The sequence below is a fragment of the Oenanthe melanoleuca genome, chromosome 5 (assembly GCF_029582105.1).
Source record: "Oenanthe melanoleuca isolate GR-GAL-2019-014 chromosome 5, OMel1.0, whole genome shotgun sequence".
In the NCBI taxonomy this organism is placed as follows: domain Eukaryota; kingdom Metazoa; phylum Chordata; class Aves; order Passeriformes; family Muscicapidae; genus Oenanthe; species Oenanthe melanoleuca.
The window spans coordinates 58319444-58337926 of NC_079339.1; the positions used below are offsets into that span (position 1 = coordinate 58319444).

The 18483-nt window shown below is 49.0% G+C and overlaps 1 protein-coding gene across 1 annotated transcript in view; it reads left to right on the plus strand.

Annotated features, from left to right (window-relative positions):
* TXNDC16 (thioredoxin domain containing 16) overlaps window positions 1-18483 on the plus strand; it is a 35052-nt gene that overhangs the window by 7313 nt on the left and 9256 nt on the right. The window contains exons 6-17 of the mRNA XM_056493643.1: window positions 436-509; window positions 1400-1474; window positions 1759-1880; window positions 2376-2466; window positions 4217-4373; window positions 5380-5546; window positions 5815-5875; window positions 7261-7405; window positions 8087-8233; window positions 8675-8734; window positions 14491-14659; window positions 14930-15066. Of these exons, the coding sequence (XP_056349618.1) occupies window positions 436-509; window positions 1400-1474; window positions 1759-1880; window positions 2376-2466; window positions 4217-4373; window positions 5380-5546; window positions 5815-5875; window positions 7261-7405; window positions 8087-8233; window positions 8675-8734; window positions 14491-14659; window positions 14930-15066 (1405 nt within the window). The remainder of the gene's footprint in view (window positions 1-435; window positions 510-1399; window positions 1475-1758; window positions 1881-2375; window positions 2467-4216; window positions 4374-5379; window positions 5547-5814; window positions 5876-7260; window positions 7406-8086; window positions 8234-8674; window positions 8735-14490; window positions 14660-14929; window positions 15067-18483) is intronic.

The following is an 18483-nucleotide window of genomic DNA, read 5'->3' on the forward strand; positions in this document are numbered from 1 at the left end:
TTAACTTCTTTTCAGCTCAGTGCAATAAATATTTCATACAAAGGAGTTTTTAGCTGAAATTTTATGCAGCTTCACATGAGGGGCTTACAAATTCAGGCAAGTGTAATTAGCTAAGAAGAAGTTCTAAAAAGTGCTTATATATTTATATTTGGATTTATTTCGATTCCTCCAGCTACAAACCAAGTTCAGTAAGGAAGCACTGATCTGTCACTTTGAATATGTTGGGTAGATCAAGGGGTCTTTTGATCCATCTGACCCAAATCAGCAGGCTGAGCTAGAAAAGTGAAGTACAAACTCCATTCTCCATTTTGGTGGATTTTCCCTCCCAGAAGGTTTGGAAAGGCTGGATTTATACTCTTGAATGGAAGAAAGCTGTAGGGGGTGTGTGTGGTCATTGTGGGGCTGAATCTGTAATTACACACATTTGCTGTTTAGGTGAATTGTCCCAAAGAGGATGTCTCAAGATATTGTGGGAAAGAAAATGCATTGAGGAAAGCCTTCCTGTTCAGGTGAGGGGCATCTCTGGCCACTGCACTGGGATTGTTTTCAAGTGCTAATGTTTGAAGAAAACACTTCCAGCAATCAGAGGTGTCTGTGGAGGAATGAGAGGAGCATGAGGACAGCAGTGACCTGCATAGTTTAGCTAAAGGTTCCCCCAAAATTCCAACACAGGCAGAGGAGATGCTTTGCCTCAGTGAATTCTCCCATTCTGCCCCAAGTTCCTTGCAGCCGCAGAGGGATGAGCTGTGGAATGAAACCACAGGAGAAACCCTCCATCAGTGTTCTCCTGTTCCTCTGCCTCCCACCCCCAGAGCTATACTCAGGCCACAGGATTTTGGGTTTAGTCCAAGAAAGAAACACATTTTGGTGCTCTCCTTGTTGGTGGGGTTAACGCTTCTGCCCTGGGTGGGAAGGTTCAGCTCCTGATCTCTCCAAGGGTTGTCACTTGGAAGCTTTTCCATGTGTCAGCTCAGTTCTCATTGACTGTTGTACTGATAATCATGGAATAATTAAGGTTGGAAAAGACCTTTAGGGTCATCAATTCCAACCATTCCAAAGACCTCTAAAATCATTGAGTCCAACCCTTCCCCCAGCACTGCCAAGGCCACCATGTCCCCAGGTGCTTAGTCATAAGTCTTAACATTCCTAACATCTTTCTTAAAACAACATTTCATTTAATCTATAATAATAGATGATATTCATTACTGTACATGCAAATACATTTTTTTAAAATAAGGACTTTAGTGCTGCAGGGACCTGCTCAGCCAGGCCTGAACAATTCCCAACTCAGATCAGACATCTCAAGTGTGCTCTGCCATTTCTCCCTCATCCTCCTGTGCCTGTTCCCTTGTGATCCATGCAGTGTTTCAGTTCCTTTGGTGATTGTCTCTTCCCTCAGGGGACAGCGGCTGATCCGGGAGTTCCCCACCGACGCCCTGTTCGACCCGGACTCCATCGTGGCCAACGTTCTGTTGTAAGTCCAGCCCACATCCCACTCCCTGAAATCCTCTTCCTTTCTATTCCCACTAAATGCCAGCCCCAGGTATTCCAGAGACTGCTCTCAAGCTTCTCTCCATTATGGTTTGACCCTGTTTTCCCTTGAGACAGCTCACCAGCTCACACCTGGGCACCTCCACTTGTGAATCCTTAATCTGCCAGCAAGAAGCTGGAATTTTACCCTCTTTTTCCCATCACAGTTGTGTGGCTGCAAATTTACTCTTCAGCCAGTTGCTAATGAGGTTTTTTCTGCCCCCTCAGTGCCCTGCTCTTTAATGAAGTTAAATATGTTGAAACACTGGCAGATCTTGAGAACATTGAGAATGTGTTGAAAGGGAAGTCCAACATGGTCTTTGCCTACGTGCCAGCTACTGGGACAGCAGGTATGGACACTCAGCTTTCCATCCTTCCTCTCTTCCTCCAGCCTTTTTTTGGTAGAATATCCAGGAGCTGAGTTTCTGATCCAAAATTCTGCAAATGAAAACCTGAAAGGGCCACCCAGCCACAAGATCTCTACTTCTGTATGTCTTGCTTTGTTTCCAGAGTTGCACCAGGAAAGTTTTGCTGGGAGCATTAGCCCTGAGAGATGGGCTTGGTGAGGGAAAGTAAGCCCGTAGTTGCTGTCTTAAAAATAATAAATCCCTGGGCAGATCCCTGGCTCTGCAGTGGAATGGATTCTCACACAGCACCTGTTGGCTGGGGATCAGGAATGGGATCCAGCTCCAGTTCTCACTTCCCTTCACAGTGTGTTTTCAGGCAGACTCTGTGACATTGTAAGAGTTTCTGAAAGCATGGAAATTGATATTTACACCTGGGAAGGATGAAACAGGGGATGTGGAGGGAGCAGAGCTGAGTTCACCTTGCCTTTCCCTTTCCAGAGCACAGAGCTGTGATGGAGGCAGCTTTTGTCTATGGGACCATCCACCAGTTTGTCCTGACAACTGAGGCAGCACTGCTGAAAGCCACCAGGTACACCCAGACACACCCTCACCATGGAGAGCTGCTTCCATGCACTGTTTGCCTCATCCCTGGTGTCTCAGATTCCCAAATCAACTCTGGGATGGCATTAGGGTGTTGTGCCAAGGGTGGACAGTCTGATCTGTTTCCAAAAGCTGCTGGTTGTGTTCCTGGCCTTGCTGAAATCCTCAAGCACTCCCACCCTGTGCTGTGATATCCAAGAGCAAGAACTGTAGCACTGCTCATGGATTTGGGAATTCCTAACCCATGGCCTCACTTCCCACACAGGAGGAGCTGCTGTAGAGTGGCAGATCTTCCATGTCCCTGCTGATGTGACCTCCTGCAGTCAGGAGTGTGAGGGAGGAGATGGGAACATCACATGGGGTGTTGCTTCCTCAGCCCACAGTGTGCCCAGCTGGCCAAGAAGTTTGTACCAGCCTGTGGCTACAGGCCCAGGGCAGGGATTGTCCCCTGTGCTGAGGCCACACCTCAGGTCCTGGGGTCAGTGCTGGGCCACTCATGACAGGGAAGGGACTGGAGCTAGGGAAGGGTCTGGAGCACCAGGAGAGGCTGAAGGAACTGGAAAGGGGCTGGAGAATTCCTCAGGGAACTGACAAGGGGTTCAGCCTGGAGAAAAGGAGGCTCAGGGGGGCCCTTGTGGCTCTACACAACTCCCTGAAAGGAGGTGACAGCTGAGGGAGATTTGGGATCTGCTCCCAGGGAACAGGGACAGGACAAGGGGAAATGGCTTCAAGTTGTTCCAGAGGAGGTTTAGATTGGATATTAGGGAAAATTTCTTCCTGGAAATGGTTGTCATGTCACAACAGGCTGCCCAAGGCAATGGTGGAGTGCCCATCCCTGGAGGGATTTAAAAGCCCTGTGGATGTGGCACTTGGGGACATGGCTCAGTGATGGCCTTGGCAGTGCTGGGTTGGACCCGATGATCTTGGAGGGTTTTTCCAACATTAGTAGCTCCATAACGATTTACCTGGGATTTTGTCACAGGTGGCAGCAGGGCAGGCACCATGGTGGCCCTTCCCCGAGGTGCCTTCCATCCTTGCAGGATTTGGGGATTGTGCTGTGGCTCCCACTAGATGGCACAGTTGTCATTGCACAGGAATCGCCCTCATTCTCCTTAAAGCAGCACTGCCCCCTCCCGGGCTGCTGGAATGGTGGGAGCTTCTCAACAGGAGCAGCTCCCAGCCAGCTGGGACAGCAGGATTTGAGGTCTTAGTGCTGCACTTTGCTCTTCCACGGAGAGCTCTTAAATCCTTGTCCAAAGAAGGTGATCCCTGTTTTAGGGGTAGAGACTGGGGGCATTGGAAAAGGAAGGTGACTTCCCAAAGGTCAAGAGCAGTGATGGTGTCACAGCTAACCAGGGATCCAGGGGCAGCCACAGCTTCTCTGTGCCAGGTCCTGTGCCAGGACCTCACCACCCTCACAGCCAAAAAATCCTTCCCAATATCCCATCTAAATCTATCCTTTTCCAGCTTAAAGCCATTCCCTATGTCCTGTCCCTCCATCCCTTGTCCCCAGTCCCTCTCCAGCTCTCCTGGAGCCCCTTCAGGCCCTGGAAGGGGCTCTGAGCTCTCCCTGGATCCTTCTCCTCTCCAGGTGAGCCCCCCCAGCTCTCCCAGCCTGTTCCACAGCCCTGCCAAGCCCTGGGCTTGAGGATAATCTGTGAAACACTTCAGCAGACCTGGTCCTTCTGTCAGGGCACTTTGATCCCCTGCTCAGGGTGGGTTTGTTTCCTCTCTCACAGCCTTGATGACCCTGATGTCTCTTCTGCCTGGCTCTTGTTCTGCCACTGCCAGCAAGCCACAGAGCCAGGCCAGCCCTGCAGGAGGACAGCCCTGGCACAGCCCCTGACCCTGCTCAACATCCACAGGCACCTCAAGCTCATGGGGGCTCCCTTGGTGGTAGGAGTGGGAAGGAGGAGCTGCTGGGCCCTGGGTGGGAGGGCAGGGAGGGATGTGAGGATGAGGGAGGTGAGAGCAGAGAGAAAAGCTGAGTGAGAATCTCTTGGTGCAGCTGCCTCACCAATCCAGGGCTGGCCAAACATAAATAAATTATTGAGAACATTTTCCAAATGACTCTTAAGCACTGCCTAACTCAATATGAAGCTTGTTTCAGTGCTCTTGGTAAAGAAACCTCCCTTATGTTCTGTCTGAACTTCCCCTGATGCAGCTTTGAACCATTTCCACATGTTCTATCCCTGGATACTCTGGAGATATCAGTGTTTCCCTCTCCACATCCCCTCAGGAAGCTGTGGAGAGCACTGGGGTCATCCCTCAGCCTCCTTTTCTCCAAAACAGACAACCCCAAAGTCCTCAGCTGCTCCTGTAGGCTCCCTGCAGGAGTTTCTGCAATTTGATATCAATCCTTCATGCTTTGGTGACCACAAGGAACAGGAGGGTTCCCTCCTTCTTCCTCCTTCATGGGGCAGAGAACTTCAGCAGCCTCCTGTTCCCAGTGGTCATCCCTGCCCATCCAAAAGGAGAGGATGAGCTGGGAATGCTCCTTCAGCCATTTTCCTGGATTTGGCCCATGGAGGGAGTGCACTCCATCAAGCACCTCTGTGCTGTCATGAAGCAGCACGCCCAAGGCAGGAAGGGAAGGATTCCAGCTCGTGCATGTTGTGGCTGGGATTTTCAAACTGCCCCAGGTAAAAAAAAATGAGTGGAGATTTGACATCTGGAATTGCTAAACCACAAAAAGCCCCACAGAAAATAAAGCCCAGGTTTTTAACAGAGAAGGTTGTGACATGTTGGAACAGTTTAACTGGAGTTGTTTGGGTTCTGCTTCCATGGATGTTTTAGATTTGGGCTTGGGAGCTTTTCCCTGAGAATTTCTATGGCTGGGGAAGAGCTGAGGTATCTTTAAAGTGTGGAGCTGTGCTGCAGCATAACCCTGGCTGTTCTCCAGACAGAGATTGCTGAGGACCCAGAGAAGATCTCCACTGTTCACTTGCAGCTGGGGCTGCCCCTGGTGTTCATCCTGAGCCAGAAAGAGACCTATGAGGCTGACAGGAGGACAGCAGAGTTTGTGGCCTGGCAGCTCCTGGGGAAAGCAGGAGTTGCCCTTTTATCCAGGTATTTCTTTCAGGTGTTTGGGGTTCTCCTTGCTTTTTGTGAGTGGACTCAATCACACCTGGATGAGAGGCAGTAAAACCAGGCTATATCCTGTGACAAAGAATTGTATTAATTTGGAAGTTGCTGGTTTAGGGGTGGAAAAATATTCAGCCTAAGAGAGATTTAGAGAGATTCAGCCTAAGAGAGGAAAGCAGTGATGGAATTAGAGCAGAAGGAGGAGGGCTGACCTCCCATGCCACACCATCTAATGTTCACTCTGTTTTGGAAGGGATCTCGTCCATCTGAACGTTCTGCACCGATCAAACGTCGCCCTCAAGACACCAGATGAGGTTGGAGGCTGGATTTCTTTATTGGACAGCTCTTGGCTCTGGAGAGGGTGGTGGGATGGGATGGATTTGACAGCATTCCCTGAAGCTCAAGGGGAAGTGTCTTTCCCAAGCTGCACACGTGAATCTGTGATTTCCCATCCCTGGAAGTGTTCCAGGCCAGGCTGGACAGGGATTGGAGCAGCCTGGGACAGTGGAAGGTGTCCCTGCTCATGACAGGGGGTGGCACTGGGTGATCTTTAATGTCCTTCCATGATTCTATGATTTGGGTGCTGCAGAGCCACTGTGCCTGCTGGGAAAGAGAAAATAGTTTATTTTGGGTTCAAAACATAGAGTGACATCTCCACTACACCTTAAGGCAACACAAGGTTGTGAATTACATCCAAGTGCAAATTCCCCAAAGATTTGGATTTCTGAAGGACTTAGGAAAGGTGTCAAAAGATGGGAGAGGGAGTGAGTATGGAACAGAGCAAACAACCAAAGGTCTGTGCTGAGCTGATGTAACCCAGTGCCTCTGGCAGGGAGCTGGGGAAAGGGCAGGGTGTGGGTTAAATGAGGTTGATCAAGATGAGTTAAACTCTGGAGGGACCTGACCCAGCTTGTGAGGCAGGCTGGAATTGGGTGCTGGCAGATGCCAGGGAACACAGCATGCCCCAGATTACCTGAACTGTCACACTTGTGATTTCAGGTGCAGGATCAGACCTGAGCATCCCCTGAGGGCTTCCCATGGCCTGCTGAGAGATGTGCACTTGGGTGGCTCTGGGAGCCCGTGGGAGGTGCCAGCACTTTGTCATTTCTCTCAGCTCCTGATGAACTTTCCATTTTCTCTCCAGTGCCTTTGTCTGAGCTGCTGCCAGCACTGTTTTTAAGCTGACAAGGTCTCATTTCTGAGAAATTCATGTTGATTTTTTGCTTCTTTCCATGGGTTGGCAGCCCCTGTGCACTTGGGAACATTTCTCCTGGCTGAGCTCCATGAGATAAAGGATTTTTTGTGCTGGTTTCCCAGGCTGTGATGGGCTCCTTGGACCCAGCCTGACCCTCTAATTAGGAGACATCCAAGTGTCCCCTGTACTTCCCTGCTCTTCTTCCCTTCTTGGCCACTGGGATTTTTCCTGCAGTGCTGAATCTGGGAGATGGGGCTGGTGTTCACTTTCACCACAGGCTCCCTCATAACCACATTTACTTCCTCACAAGGAAACATCAGCCTGGAGTGAGAAAAACTCATGCACAGGAGAAATTGGGTCAAAGAAACATAACCCAGACATTCCCCTCTTTGGTAACTTCAGGGATCTGTGGCATATCCCAAAAATCAGGAGTTGGGACATTGTTCCTCATCAGCCTTGAGTTTGGTCTGCAGATAAAATAAGCAGATTTATTGTTTTCCTCAGGGAATGCCAATCCAATACCTGGTCTTGGAAGACACTGATGAAGTTATAACCCTGGTGGAAAATAAGAACAAGGTCAAACAAATCCAGGAGGATGAGCAGGAGGAGGAGGAAGAAGATGAGGATGAGAAAGAGAATAACAATCAAGGTGTGCAGTTAATCAGTGAAAAGCTGATTGTGATCAGACAGAAGGTGCAATCAGCATCAGACATGGCAAAGCACAAGAGAACACTTGCAAACCATCACAGTCACTCCATGGTGGCCACAAAGTGGCTCTTTCATTCTCTGAGGTGACTGGAATGTGACAGACAGGTTTGAATTTTAGTGGAAACACCAGGGAGGAAAATCAGAGGAGCAGCTGCTGTGTGAGGCACCAGCTCCAGAGGCATGGGGGAGTTAAAGTGCACCCAGCACTGTGTCATCTACAAGCATCTGAAAATGATCCATCCCTTTGGAAGGGTTTGAGACACGTTTTTGTAAGAGCAGATCCAGACTTGTTTCCTCCAGGGAGAAACTTCTGGTCCCTGCAATGCATAATTGAAAATTCATTTGTTCTCTGTGCAAAACTGAGGGTGTTTTCTTTTAAAAAGGAGGGACAGGATCCTAGAGGAGCTTAAAGAATATTGTCCCAATCAAGGGCAGAGCTGGTGTGAGATGGGATTAGGGCATTTGGGGGGTTTGTCTGGGTGCCTGTGCCTCCTCTCCCCATACAAGATTTCACTCACCCCACATCTCTGCTGAGAGGTTCTGGATTACAAAATCAAGCACTGGGGTGGCCCAGGGGGCTGCAGTTCCCCCTGCCCTGGACACACCTGTGTGTTCCTTGCAGATATTCAGGATGACCAGGTGGTGGAAGCAGTTGCCAGGGACAAGAAGAGAGAGCTGCCCCTGGAGCAGATCCTTGTCCTGACAGAGGAGAACTTCCACTCTTCCCTCTCAGAGGCTGCCAGGACAGTGGTGCTGTTTTATGCCAGCTGTGAGTATGAAATGTGATCTGGCTGCCCCTTCTCTAACTATGGGATGCTCTCTGTGCTTCCCATGATCCTAGAGACAAGTTTTGACCATTAATCTGTGCCACATCCTGTGCCATGGGCACTAATAATAAGTAGATTTAATCAGTTCTTTTTGGCTGATAATAGATATCAATCTCATATTTAGAGATTTTTAACCTTTATTTTATAGGAAAAAATTTGGGACAAGAGGGGAAATTTATGTAGCATGGATTCATGGGCTGGCCTAGACAGCCTGGTGTCTGCTGAAGCATAAAGTTACAATTTCCTTATTTATTTCAAATCTTACAGAGCTTGAAGCACCTCAGGATGCAGAAATCCACAGTGTGACATTGTCAGGGAGCAGGGTGTGGCTGGCTGTCCCCTGGCTGTCCCTCAGGGCTGTGTTTCCCCTCTCTGTGTTTCAGGGGAAGCTGTGTCCCTGGCAGTGCTGCGCTCTTACTGTGAGGTGGCTGCTCACCTGAAGGGTAAGGAACCCCAGGGCTCAGCACTAGGAGCCAAATCACTGATGGCACCTCATTCCCTCCCCTGGAGTACACTCATTTTTCCCCCTCAGACTCCTCAGGAAAGTCATATCCACACCAGGTTTTTAGGAACACTCCTTTGTGTCTCATTTAGGGATCTTTGCAGAGTCTCTGCTCTCAGGGAAAAAAACACAGGACAGGAGGAAATGGCTTTAGGCTGGATATTAGGGAAAACTTCTTCATGGAAAGGGTTGTCCAGCTCTGGCACAGCTGCCCAGGACAGTGGTGGAGTCTCCATCCCTGGAGGGATTTAAAAGCTGTGAGGATGTGGGACATGGGGCACTGATGGCCTTGGCAGTGCTGGGGAAACAGTTGGGCTTGATGATCTTGGAGGGCTTTTCCAAGCTAAACAATTCCATGATTTTATTATCCTGGAAACATTCAAGGCCAGGTTGGATGGGCTTGAAGCAGCCTGGGATAATGGAAAATGTCCCTGCCCCTTCCAATCCAATCTCTGTGAGCTTGGTGGGCACAGTGAGTGCATGAGGGAGAATTTGGGGAGGGCCAGGGCACAGCCCCAGTGCCAGTGGGGGACACAGAGCAGCAAACAGCAGCAACTGTGGCCTGGAACATGGAGGCAGGGTCCTGTTTGTGCCCTTCAGGGCCCTGTCCTGCCCTGGAGATGCCCTTACATCAATGAGGGTGGCACCTCAGCTCTGATGAAAAAAGGAGCTGTGATTATTCCTGGCTTTGGAGGAAAGTGGGACAGACAGGTGGGGGCAGGCCCAGATCCACTGGACAGGACAAGGTCAGAGGGAGAATTTACAGTGATGGTGCCTCCAGGGCTTGCAGGCTGGCTCAGGTATGTGGGAATTCTCACAGGTGGCCACAGAACTCCATGAATAACACAGGGATGGTGAAGAACCAGCAGCACTTAGAGCCAGCACACCAGAGAATCTGGGAGCAAAGGCAGGAGGGAGGGATCCTTCAGGAGGGTCTGTGCAGTGTAAACCCCACGTTCAGGCCTTCAACCCCATCCCAGTCTGGTTTGTGGAGAGAGGTGTGTTCTTGCATGGGCTGAATCTCTTCCAGTGGTGCCTTTTTTTCTCCCCTTGGCTGCAGGGGACACTGAGGTGGCTCCACCCTAGTGTGGCAGAGTGGGGAAGTCACATGGATCTGGGCAAGAGCTATTCCAGCACCCCTGGAGGTGGCTGGTGCCTTCTCCTGGGTTTTTTTCTCCATCAAGGCTCATTTTTCCTGGTGCTGGCAGCCCCCTGGGACTGGGCACTGTGTCCTGCAGGATTTAGCTGTGGGGACATGAATGGAGGGTGCAGAGAACCCTACAGATTTCTGCAAGAAAGCTCTCCTGGGAATGCTGCAGACAGATGGGGGCTGGAGGAAAGCAGCTCTGCATTGGTGGTTTGCATGAAGGGAAAGTCACCAGCAGCTTTGGTCTGGACTGAAATCCCAGGAATAAACAGGAAGGGACAGGAGAGGTGGTTGTTGATGTTGTTAGAGATGTTGGGGTTGGTTTTGGGGTTTCTTTTGGACTTCCCAGCAGCCAGACCAGCTAAAGGAGAAGCACAGGAGAGTCTGTGGGTAAAACCCAGCCTCTTCCCAAGCCAGTCGCCAGCCCTTGGTGGGTTCTGCATGGCCAGGACTTCACCATGTGTGTTCTGAATCACTTGATAACAATCTCAGGGCAGGGAAGCAGCCACAGACAGACTCTCAGCAGAGATCATGAACTTCAGGGGTCAGGGCCTTTCCTCTGTGAGCACTGAGGTCTCTCCAAAGACTCCCAGGCTAGACATGACCCTATGGAATGATTCCAGTCTGATTTCTCTGCCATGACCTTGGAGCAGACACAGAGCAGCTGCATTGGTGGGTCTGGAGATCCTTTTCCCTGCTGCTAAAGGAGCCTCAGGGAGCTGGGAGACCCAGAGGAGCTGGACAACCTCAGAAGATGCTGCATCAGGAAGACCTCAAGCTGTGCAGGACTGAGAATAAAACATTAACTATGGCTTGGGGCACTCCCAGTTCCCCAGGAGCACTGATACTCCTGCCTGCTCGGGGTGGAGCTTCCTTCCCAAGGGCTGGCAATCCACAGGCAGCTGTCTGAGGAGTGAATCACCCATGCTGGAGGCATATTTTGAGTTGCAGAATCAGGTCCTGCTCCCCATGCCAATTCTTTGTGCAAAATGGCACTGAGAATAGGAGAACAGGCCACGTGTGATCAAACACACGGGAATGGGGGAGGCTCCAGACTGCAATGACCCCGTGAGTCATCCCAAAACAGATGCTCAGCAGATCCTCACCAAGTGAAGTTTCCAGCCCTCAACTGTTTTCCATTTGGTGAGAGATCCAGTTTAGCAGAAGACCTTGCTGAACTGAGCACGTTTCCTACCCTTGGAGCAAGGAATTTCCCAGTCCCACTGGGGCTCACTGCTGCACCTCTGTTTGCTTTTTCAAGATGGGAATTTTTGGAAGCAGCAGAGTTAAGAGCAGAGGATGTGAAGGTGAGACAGTGCTGAGCATTTCTTGGGTGGGTCATTGGCCTTTTGAGCAAAGAAGAGAGGAAATCAGTATCTAAGGAGAGCAATATATAGTGATGATGGTTCTGCCTCCCTCCTCTGTGCTCATGGGCTCTTCTTGACTAGGGACTTGCAAAGACAGGGGTGAAGTTGTAGCTCAAAGGCAGGAAAATCAGCTGCATGATTTAGCAATGGACATCCATGGAGTGTAACTGAGGTCAGGATTTCAGGGTTCACTGTGTGATGTTTTCTAGGTAGTTGTTCCCATTCTGTATTGGATTCTTCCTCCTGAAGTGCAGCACTTTGTACATTACTCAGCACTTCCCACTCAGCAGTGACCACAGGGCTGGACAGTCCTCTGCTGAGTTCCTCAGTTCCTGAAAGTTCTGCTGGTTCAGTCATGAATGAAATGGTGCAGGTTGGGATGGGAGAGGAACCATCCTGAACCAGGTGTTTCAGACCAGAAGGGGCTCCTTCAGAGCACATGGTAGATAATTCCCTGAGCTAATATCCAAATATTAAAGCTCATCTTTGAAAGAGCTTGAAGCAGCCTCACAACTCGATTTTAACAGGACATCAAAGCCCCATTTCCATGGAATTGTTTTCCAGAGTTGGGCAAGACACAAGATGATGTGGTAAGAGATGATGAGAACCAGCTATACTGGATCAGAGGTGTGAAGTAAATCTGAGGTCAGGCTTTCAGTTTGACATCTTCTTACAGAGTCTGGCAGTCACACAAACCATTTCTGCTCTTGTGGAGTGTTTTAACAATTCCTGCCTGCCTGAGTGGATTTGCAGGCCCTTCACTTGATGCTGCTTCCTGCTTTTTCTGCACAAGGGTTTGACACAAGGCAGAACAGCAGCAAACTCTTCATGTGAACAGCAGTGCAGAACCTCAAATGAAGGCTGCAGAAAATGGTCCTGTGGGAGGCCAAGGATAAGGAGTAGGAAGTGATGCTGAGGTCACCTCACCTTCACCCCCAGCTACAAAAACCCTCATGGAATCTCATGAAGGGTTTGGGTTGGGAGGGACCTTAAAGCTCCATCTCATTCCATGGGCAGAGAGAGATGAGATTTCCTCTGCAAACCCAAGATCTGTTTAACTCCAGCATTTTCTTTGAGCAAAGAATCATGGAGTCACACAGAAAGTTTGGCTTGGAAGGGACCTTAAAGCTCATCTCCATCCCCTTCCACCATCCCATGTTGCTCCAAGCCTTGTCCAACCTGGCCTGGAACCCTCCCAGGGGTTGGGGGCACCCATAACTCCTCTGGGTGACAAGGATTTGTGCAACACTCAGCTGTGCTCAGTTCTCAGGAACTTGGTTTAAAGCTTGGTCATGCCCTCCCAGCCTGGCATGGGTTTCTCCTTGACCCTGCCCAGTGATGTCACTGTCCCCTCCACAGCACCCTTGATGTGGTTTTAGATTTTATTGTTTCTCTCTCACTGGTGATTTCCAAGCAAAACTTGGTTGAGTTTTTTCCTCAGGAGGGAAGTCTTCTAAACTGCTCCAGATTCTCATTTGCTTAAATCTTTCCAAAAACACGTTTCCCAGGCTGGCTCTACAGAGGTTTCTCCAGAACAGAAGAAAAATAATTTTCTTCCCATGGGCTGCAGATGCTGTTGAGTGTCCTCCCATCCCTGTCCTGCAGCACTGGTGGTACCTTTGCATCCTTCTCCTCATGGAATGCTGCTGTCCTTACACTTTGTCCCTCAAATTGCTTTCTGCCCCTCTAGGCTTGAGATCAAAACTAGATTGGATGTGTTTTATTCCATCAGCCAGGCCTCTCATGAAAATAGTGATTAGAATCAGACCCAGGACAGGGAGAGAAGAAAGCTTGGCTGGTTTCTCTTGAGAAATCCTTATCATCTGCCCCAGCTCTGGTTTCTGGAGGACTCTTTGCCTCCATGTGTGTACTTGTCTTCAGGTTTTATCCCATCTTTCCCATGCAGCTTTTGAGTCCTGTTCAAAGAAATTTAGGGAAGGGATGAAGATTTCTGAGATAGAGCATTCCTGCTGTGGGCATGGACAGCTGCACACTGCCCTTGGTCAAGCCCTGGGGCAGCTCAGGTGAGGCTGGAAGCCAAGGGAAGGGAGGGAGTGAAGCTGCTCAGGATTTAGGCCAGGCTTAGCCATGGACCAACAGCAGCAACTTACCCAGCCCAGAGATGAAAGAAAGGCTGAGAAGGTCCCTGGAATTGTCCCAGGCCAGGCTGGACAGGGCTTGGAACAACCTGGGACAGTGGAAGGTGTCCCTGCCCTGGCAGGGGGTGGAGTGAGATGATTTTTAAGGTCCCTTCCAACCCAAACCATCCTGTGACTCCATGATTCATTCTTTGTGAAGGAAATGCTGGAGTTGCACAAATCTTGGGCTTGTAGAACCAACTTTTCATTTGCTTCATTTCTTACCAACCTTTTGAGTTTCTTGTGACCCATAAAAACCTTTTCAGGACATTTCCCAGGACCCACAGTTGGGCTGACTGCTCTATAATTCCCAAGTGCTCTTCCTTTCCCACTTTCTTACTTGTGAGACCCTTAAGCTCCTACAGGTGTCTGCTGATGGCTTGGGTGAGATCACAGAAAATTCTGAGTTGGAAGGAACCCACAAGGATCATCAAGGCCAACTCCTGGCTCTCAGGACAGAATCCCACCCTGTGCCTGAGGGCAGTGGATGGCAACATTTCTCTGCCATCCCATTTAACTGGTCCATGTGCATTTGGCTTCATGCTTGAGGTAGAACAGAGATTTTTTTCAATATTGAACAACTTAATAAATGCAAAAATCTTGGCTGCATCCTCCTCCTCCATCATGCCAAGCTTTATCTTCCCTCTTTCCTGTGAGTGCCTGCATTATTTCTCTTTCTTGGCCTTATTCCTAAGCTACTTCCAACACCTTTCCCTACTGCCTTTTAAGCTCCTGGACATTTGCCTCAGGATTTTGTGATGTTGCTTGGAGTTACCAGTCAGATGTGAGCATTTCTGGGAATAACTGATTTCAAGAGGGAGATGGGCTGTACTCAAAGGGATTGTGTATTTGGGGCTGGATTTTGGTAGATTTTTGTCAATGTTAATACAAATACAGACAAAAAATAGCTAAGAAAAAAGCTCTATTTTCAAACAAATTTATTGTTGTTATTTATTTATTATAAACAATTTTATAATTGTATTTATTATTTGTTGTTTTTTATTTATTTTTTGTGTCATTCATGAGTATTTCTTTTCCACTCTAGGAACCCCAGGGGTTTTGCTGTCCCAGGTGAACTGCTGGGACTGGCCTGGCCTTTGCTCCCAGGAAAATATCACCCAGTTCCCCACCATGAGGATTTACAAGGAGGGACAGCAGTCAGTGACATATGGTGGCATGTGGGGAGCTGAAGAGCTGAGCAGCTTCATCCTGCTGTGAGTGACAAATCCCCAGTGGGACATGTGCCACATCTTCTGTCACCATCCCTGTGTGATGGCTGGAATTCCTTCTTTGTTTTAGTGGGGATCCCAAGGCTCTCAGTTCTCTGTAACCAGCCCCAGCTCCTCTCTGAGACTTCTCAGATGATAATTGTTGTCCCTAATGAGTCTCACACTTGTCCCATAGTGATTGATGTTGCCCTGTTGTCTCTCCATCCCAAAAGCAGAGAAGACATCAGCCCAAGTTGTTTCTCTGCCTTTCCACAGGAGCCAAGTTTCCTGCCCACTGAAGTTGGCCACCATGGATGAAGCAGAAGGATATTTAAGAGGGGAGTTTCCATCTGAGCTCTCATCCCAGCAGCACACCTCACTACTGGGAGTTTTTAGCACAGCCACCAGTGCAGGTTTGTTGGGATTGGTGGGTTAAGCACTCTCCAGCTCCATTCCTGCTGGGACAGGGATGCTCCCAGCTGTTGGAAGTTCACAGCACCCTGCCTGGCACTGCCTTTTTCAGTTTCACAGTGAGAGGATGCCAGGAGTGGGATTTCAGAGCCATACCCTGGCTCAGAGGTGTGTTTGCTACACCCACTGTGGGAGTAGAAACTTCCCAAGCCTGTTGTCCCTGTTGTATCTCCTGCCCCTTCCCCCAAAAGTTTGGCTCTGTCCTCTTTATGAGTCCCTTCAAAGGAGTTGTAGCTGGCATTAAATTCCCTTTAAGCCTCTGGTTTAGCCCAGATCCATGTACAACATGTCCCAGAATATTCTTCCTTAAAAAAGGAAAAGATCCACTCTTGGATCTTGCTGGCTTCTGAAGAAGTGGTAGCCCCAATTCTTGTAAAAAAATCCAAAACCTTTATTTTTTTAAAAACAGAGCAGCAATAATGTCAAATAGAAGTTTCCTGCATCAGGAGGAATGAAGTGTGAATGACTCAATGATATGTATTTGTGGATTTTGGAATAGGTGGACACAGAAATGCAATGAATTACCAAAGGTGAGGGAATAAGAACATCAGGAGAGGTGAGGGAGAGAGAACATCAGGAAAATCACAGAATCCTGGAATGGTTTGGGTAGGAAAGGACCTTAAAGCCCATCCCATTCCCCCCCTGCCCATAGCAGGGACACCTCCCAATGTCCAGCCTGCCCTTAGACACTGCCAGGGTCTCACAGTTGAGAGCTGAGATCTTCCAACCCCACAGAATCTCAGTTGCCAACTTCCCCTGGGAAATGCTGCCTTTAAAATAGGAGAACTTCCTGATCTTGCTTAAGATCAAACTTTCAGACTGTTTTCCATTTTAAAGCTCCCTTGTGCTTCTAAACTTTGATTTAGTGCAAACCAAGCTACTTTCTCATGTGAGAGGGTCCAGAGGGAAGAGGTAAGAACAAGACAGGATGCCTGGAACCAACTAGAAAACTCTTGGACTGTGTTCCCTGAGCCAGCTCACAGTCAATTCTCTGCCTTCCTCTGGAGATTTAATCTGGTAAATACAGCAGGAAATCCTACTGACCCAAAAAACCTTTAATCCAGCTCAGAGAAGCTGTGGCTGCCCCTGGATGCCTGGAAGTGTCCAAGGCCAGGCTGGATGGGGCTTGGAACAGTCTGGGGTAGTGGAAGGTGTCCCTGCCCATGGCAGAGGTTTGGAATTGGATGGGCTTTGGGGTCCCTTCCAAACCAAACCACTCTGGGATTCTACAGAGAAGTTTTCATTTCCTTCCCTGCAAACAAGAGTCTTGGAGGTTTCCAGGCAGCTCTTTGTGGATCCTGTAGGATTTCCTCTTCCCTCAGAGCACATTCACCTGCAATCCAGAATGGCATCCTCAGCCACAGGCAGATGAAATTTGGGAAATTTGGGATTTCTTCTCCACCCCTTTCCTGAGGGTGCTGGAGTGGTGCAGAACAGCCTGAGGGAGCAGGAACCTCCAGCTGTTCTGACATCAAACCATGCTGGAGTCAGGAGAACCACTTTGTTCTTTTATTAACCTGCAGATTTATCCAGAATTCCCAGTCATTTTCTCATGGCAGAATTTCTGCTCTAACCCCAAGCAGCAGTGAACTGTGTCATTGCCATTTCTAGTGAACTGAAACAGAGCAATGAGATGTCCTGCTAAAAAAATCCTGGATGTTTTCCAACCCTTAGCATCAGGACTATGTTCAGAAGCCATTTGGGGGGTCTGAGCTAAAAGCAGCTTGGTGGAAAAAAATCCTAAATAAAATTTACTAGGATGTATTATGAGGGCAATGAACGAGCGTTTTCCTGGAAACCCGAAGAATTTTTAGGACAGAAATTTGGTTTAGATGCAGAAACTGGGAGACTTTAGGAAGTAAAACTGTCCTAAACCCTCAAATATCCCTGACCCCTGGTGCCTCACAGGGTTTGGCAGCATCAGTGGAAGCCAAGTGAGGAAGGCACAAGAGATGCTGCAGGAGCTGCTGTGCTGGAGAGCACAATCAGAAGATGCCAGAGGGATAAAATGTGGGGCTCAGATCCTGCTTCCCAAAACTCTGCAGGGATTTTAGACCCTTGATTCTTTCTTGTTCCCAAATCAGTGAAGTTGTGCAATTCAGGACATCTGGGATCCCAGCTCCAGGAATGTGCTGCAGAGCATGATCAGCCCCCTCAGGGAATTAAAATTGTGCTTTCATGGGGGGACTAATTTCCTAGGAAATATTTAAATATATTTTTTGAAGTGCTTCCTGTCTGCAGCAGAGCTGTGTGAATTTGGGGGGTTTTGGGTATGATGCAAAGAACCTGTCACTGGAGAAATATGGGCTGGTGTGGGGCTCTGGGTCTAGTACTGCAGAAATAGGGAAAAATTTGAAAATGTGATGGGGAGGGAGGATCTCATCAGGTCAAGGAATAAGCCTGGCATTGCTGGAGGTTGTCCTGACTTAGGAGGGAATTCCTGCAGCCAGGGCTGACCCAGGGCAGCACTTCAAAACAAGCTCATACCTCAAGTGAGGGTTTAAAGCTTGGTGGAGGAATTTGGGATGGGAATTTTTCTTTCAGAAGAGCTGGAGAGCAACATCCAAGAATGGTTTCTCTGTAGCAGCTGGAGAGGGACTTTGGACAAGGGATGGAGGGACAGGACACAGGGAATGACTTTCCACTGCCAGAGGGCAGGAATGGATGGGATAGTGGGAATTGGGAATTCCTGGCTGTGAGGGTGGTGAGACCCTGGCACAGGGTGCCCAGAGAAGCTGTGGTTGTCTCTGGATCCCTGGAAATATCCAAGGCTGGACAGGGTTGGAGCAGCCTGGGACAGTGGAAGTGTCCCTGCACATGGCAGGGAGTGGAACTGGATGATTTTTAATATCCTTTCCAACCCAGACCATTCAGAGATTCTATGATAATGACTGAGCCCTCAATGAGCCACTCCTTCCCTTCCATTAAAAAAGGAAAGCAGTTTAAATGAAAGTTTATGGGCCACATGGGAAACAGTGGAAAATACAGCTTTGAGTGTAGCTGCAAAACAGGAATCAGAGAACCAAAGAGTGACCAGCTGTGAGGCAGCTCCATCCATTGAGCTCTGAGTCACTGGTCCCAGGAGCTTGGGCTGGCCAGCTGTGCTGTGACAGTGAATGGTCTGAGGAGCAGTCACTGTGACAACAGTTTATATTGTGGCTGTACCTGAGACACCCCCTTTGTTCTCAGGAAAAACCTGGCTTCTCCAAAAAGTGACATTTCTGCCTCTCCTTGGGACAGAAGAGCCATTTTTGTTGCTTTGAATAGCTCAATGCAGAGGAGGAGGGGGGTGGTGGTGTTGAAATCCTCCCTGTTCTCACCCCACCTCTGGCAGCAGCTGTTTGGAGCTCTGATCTCTC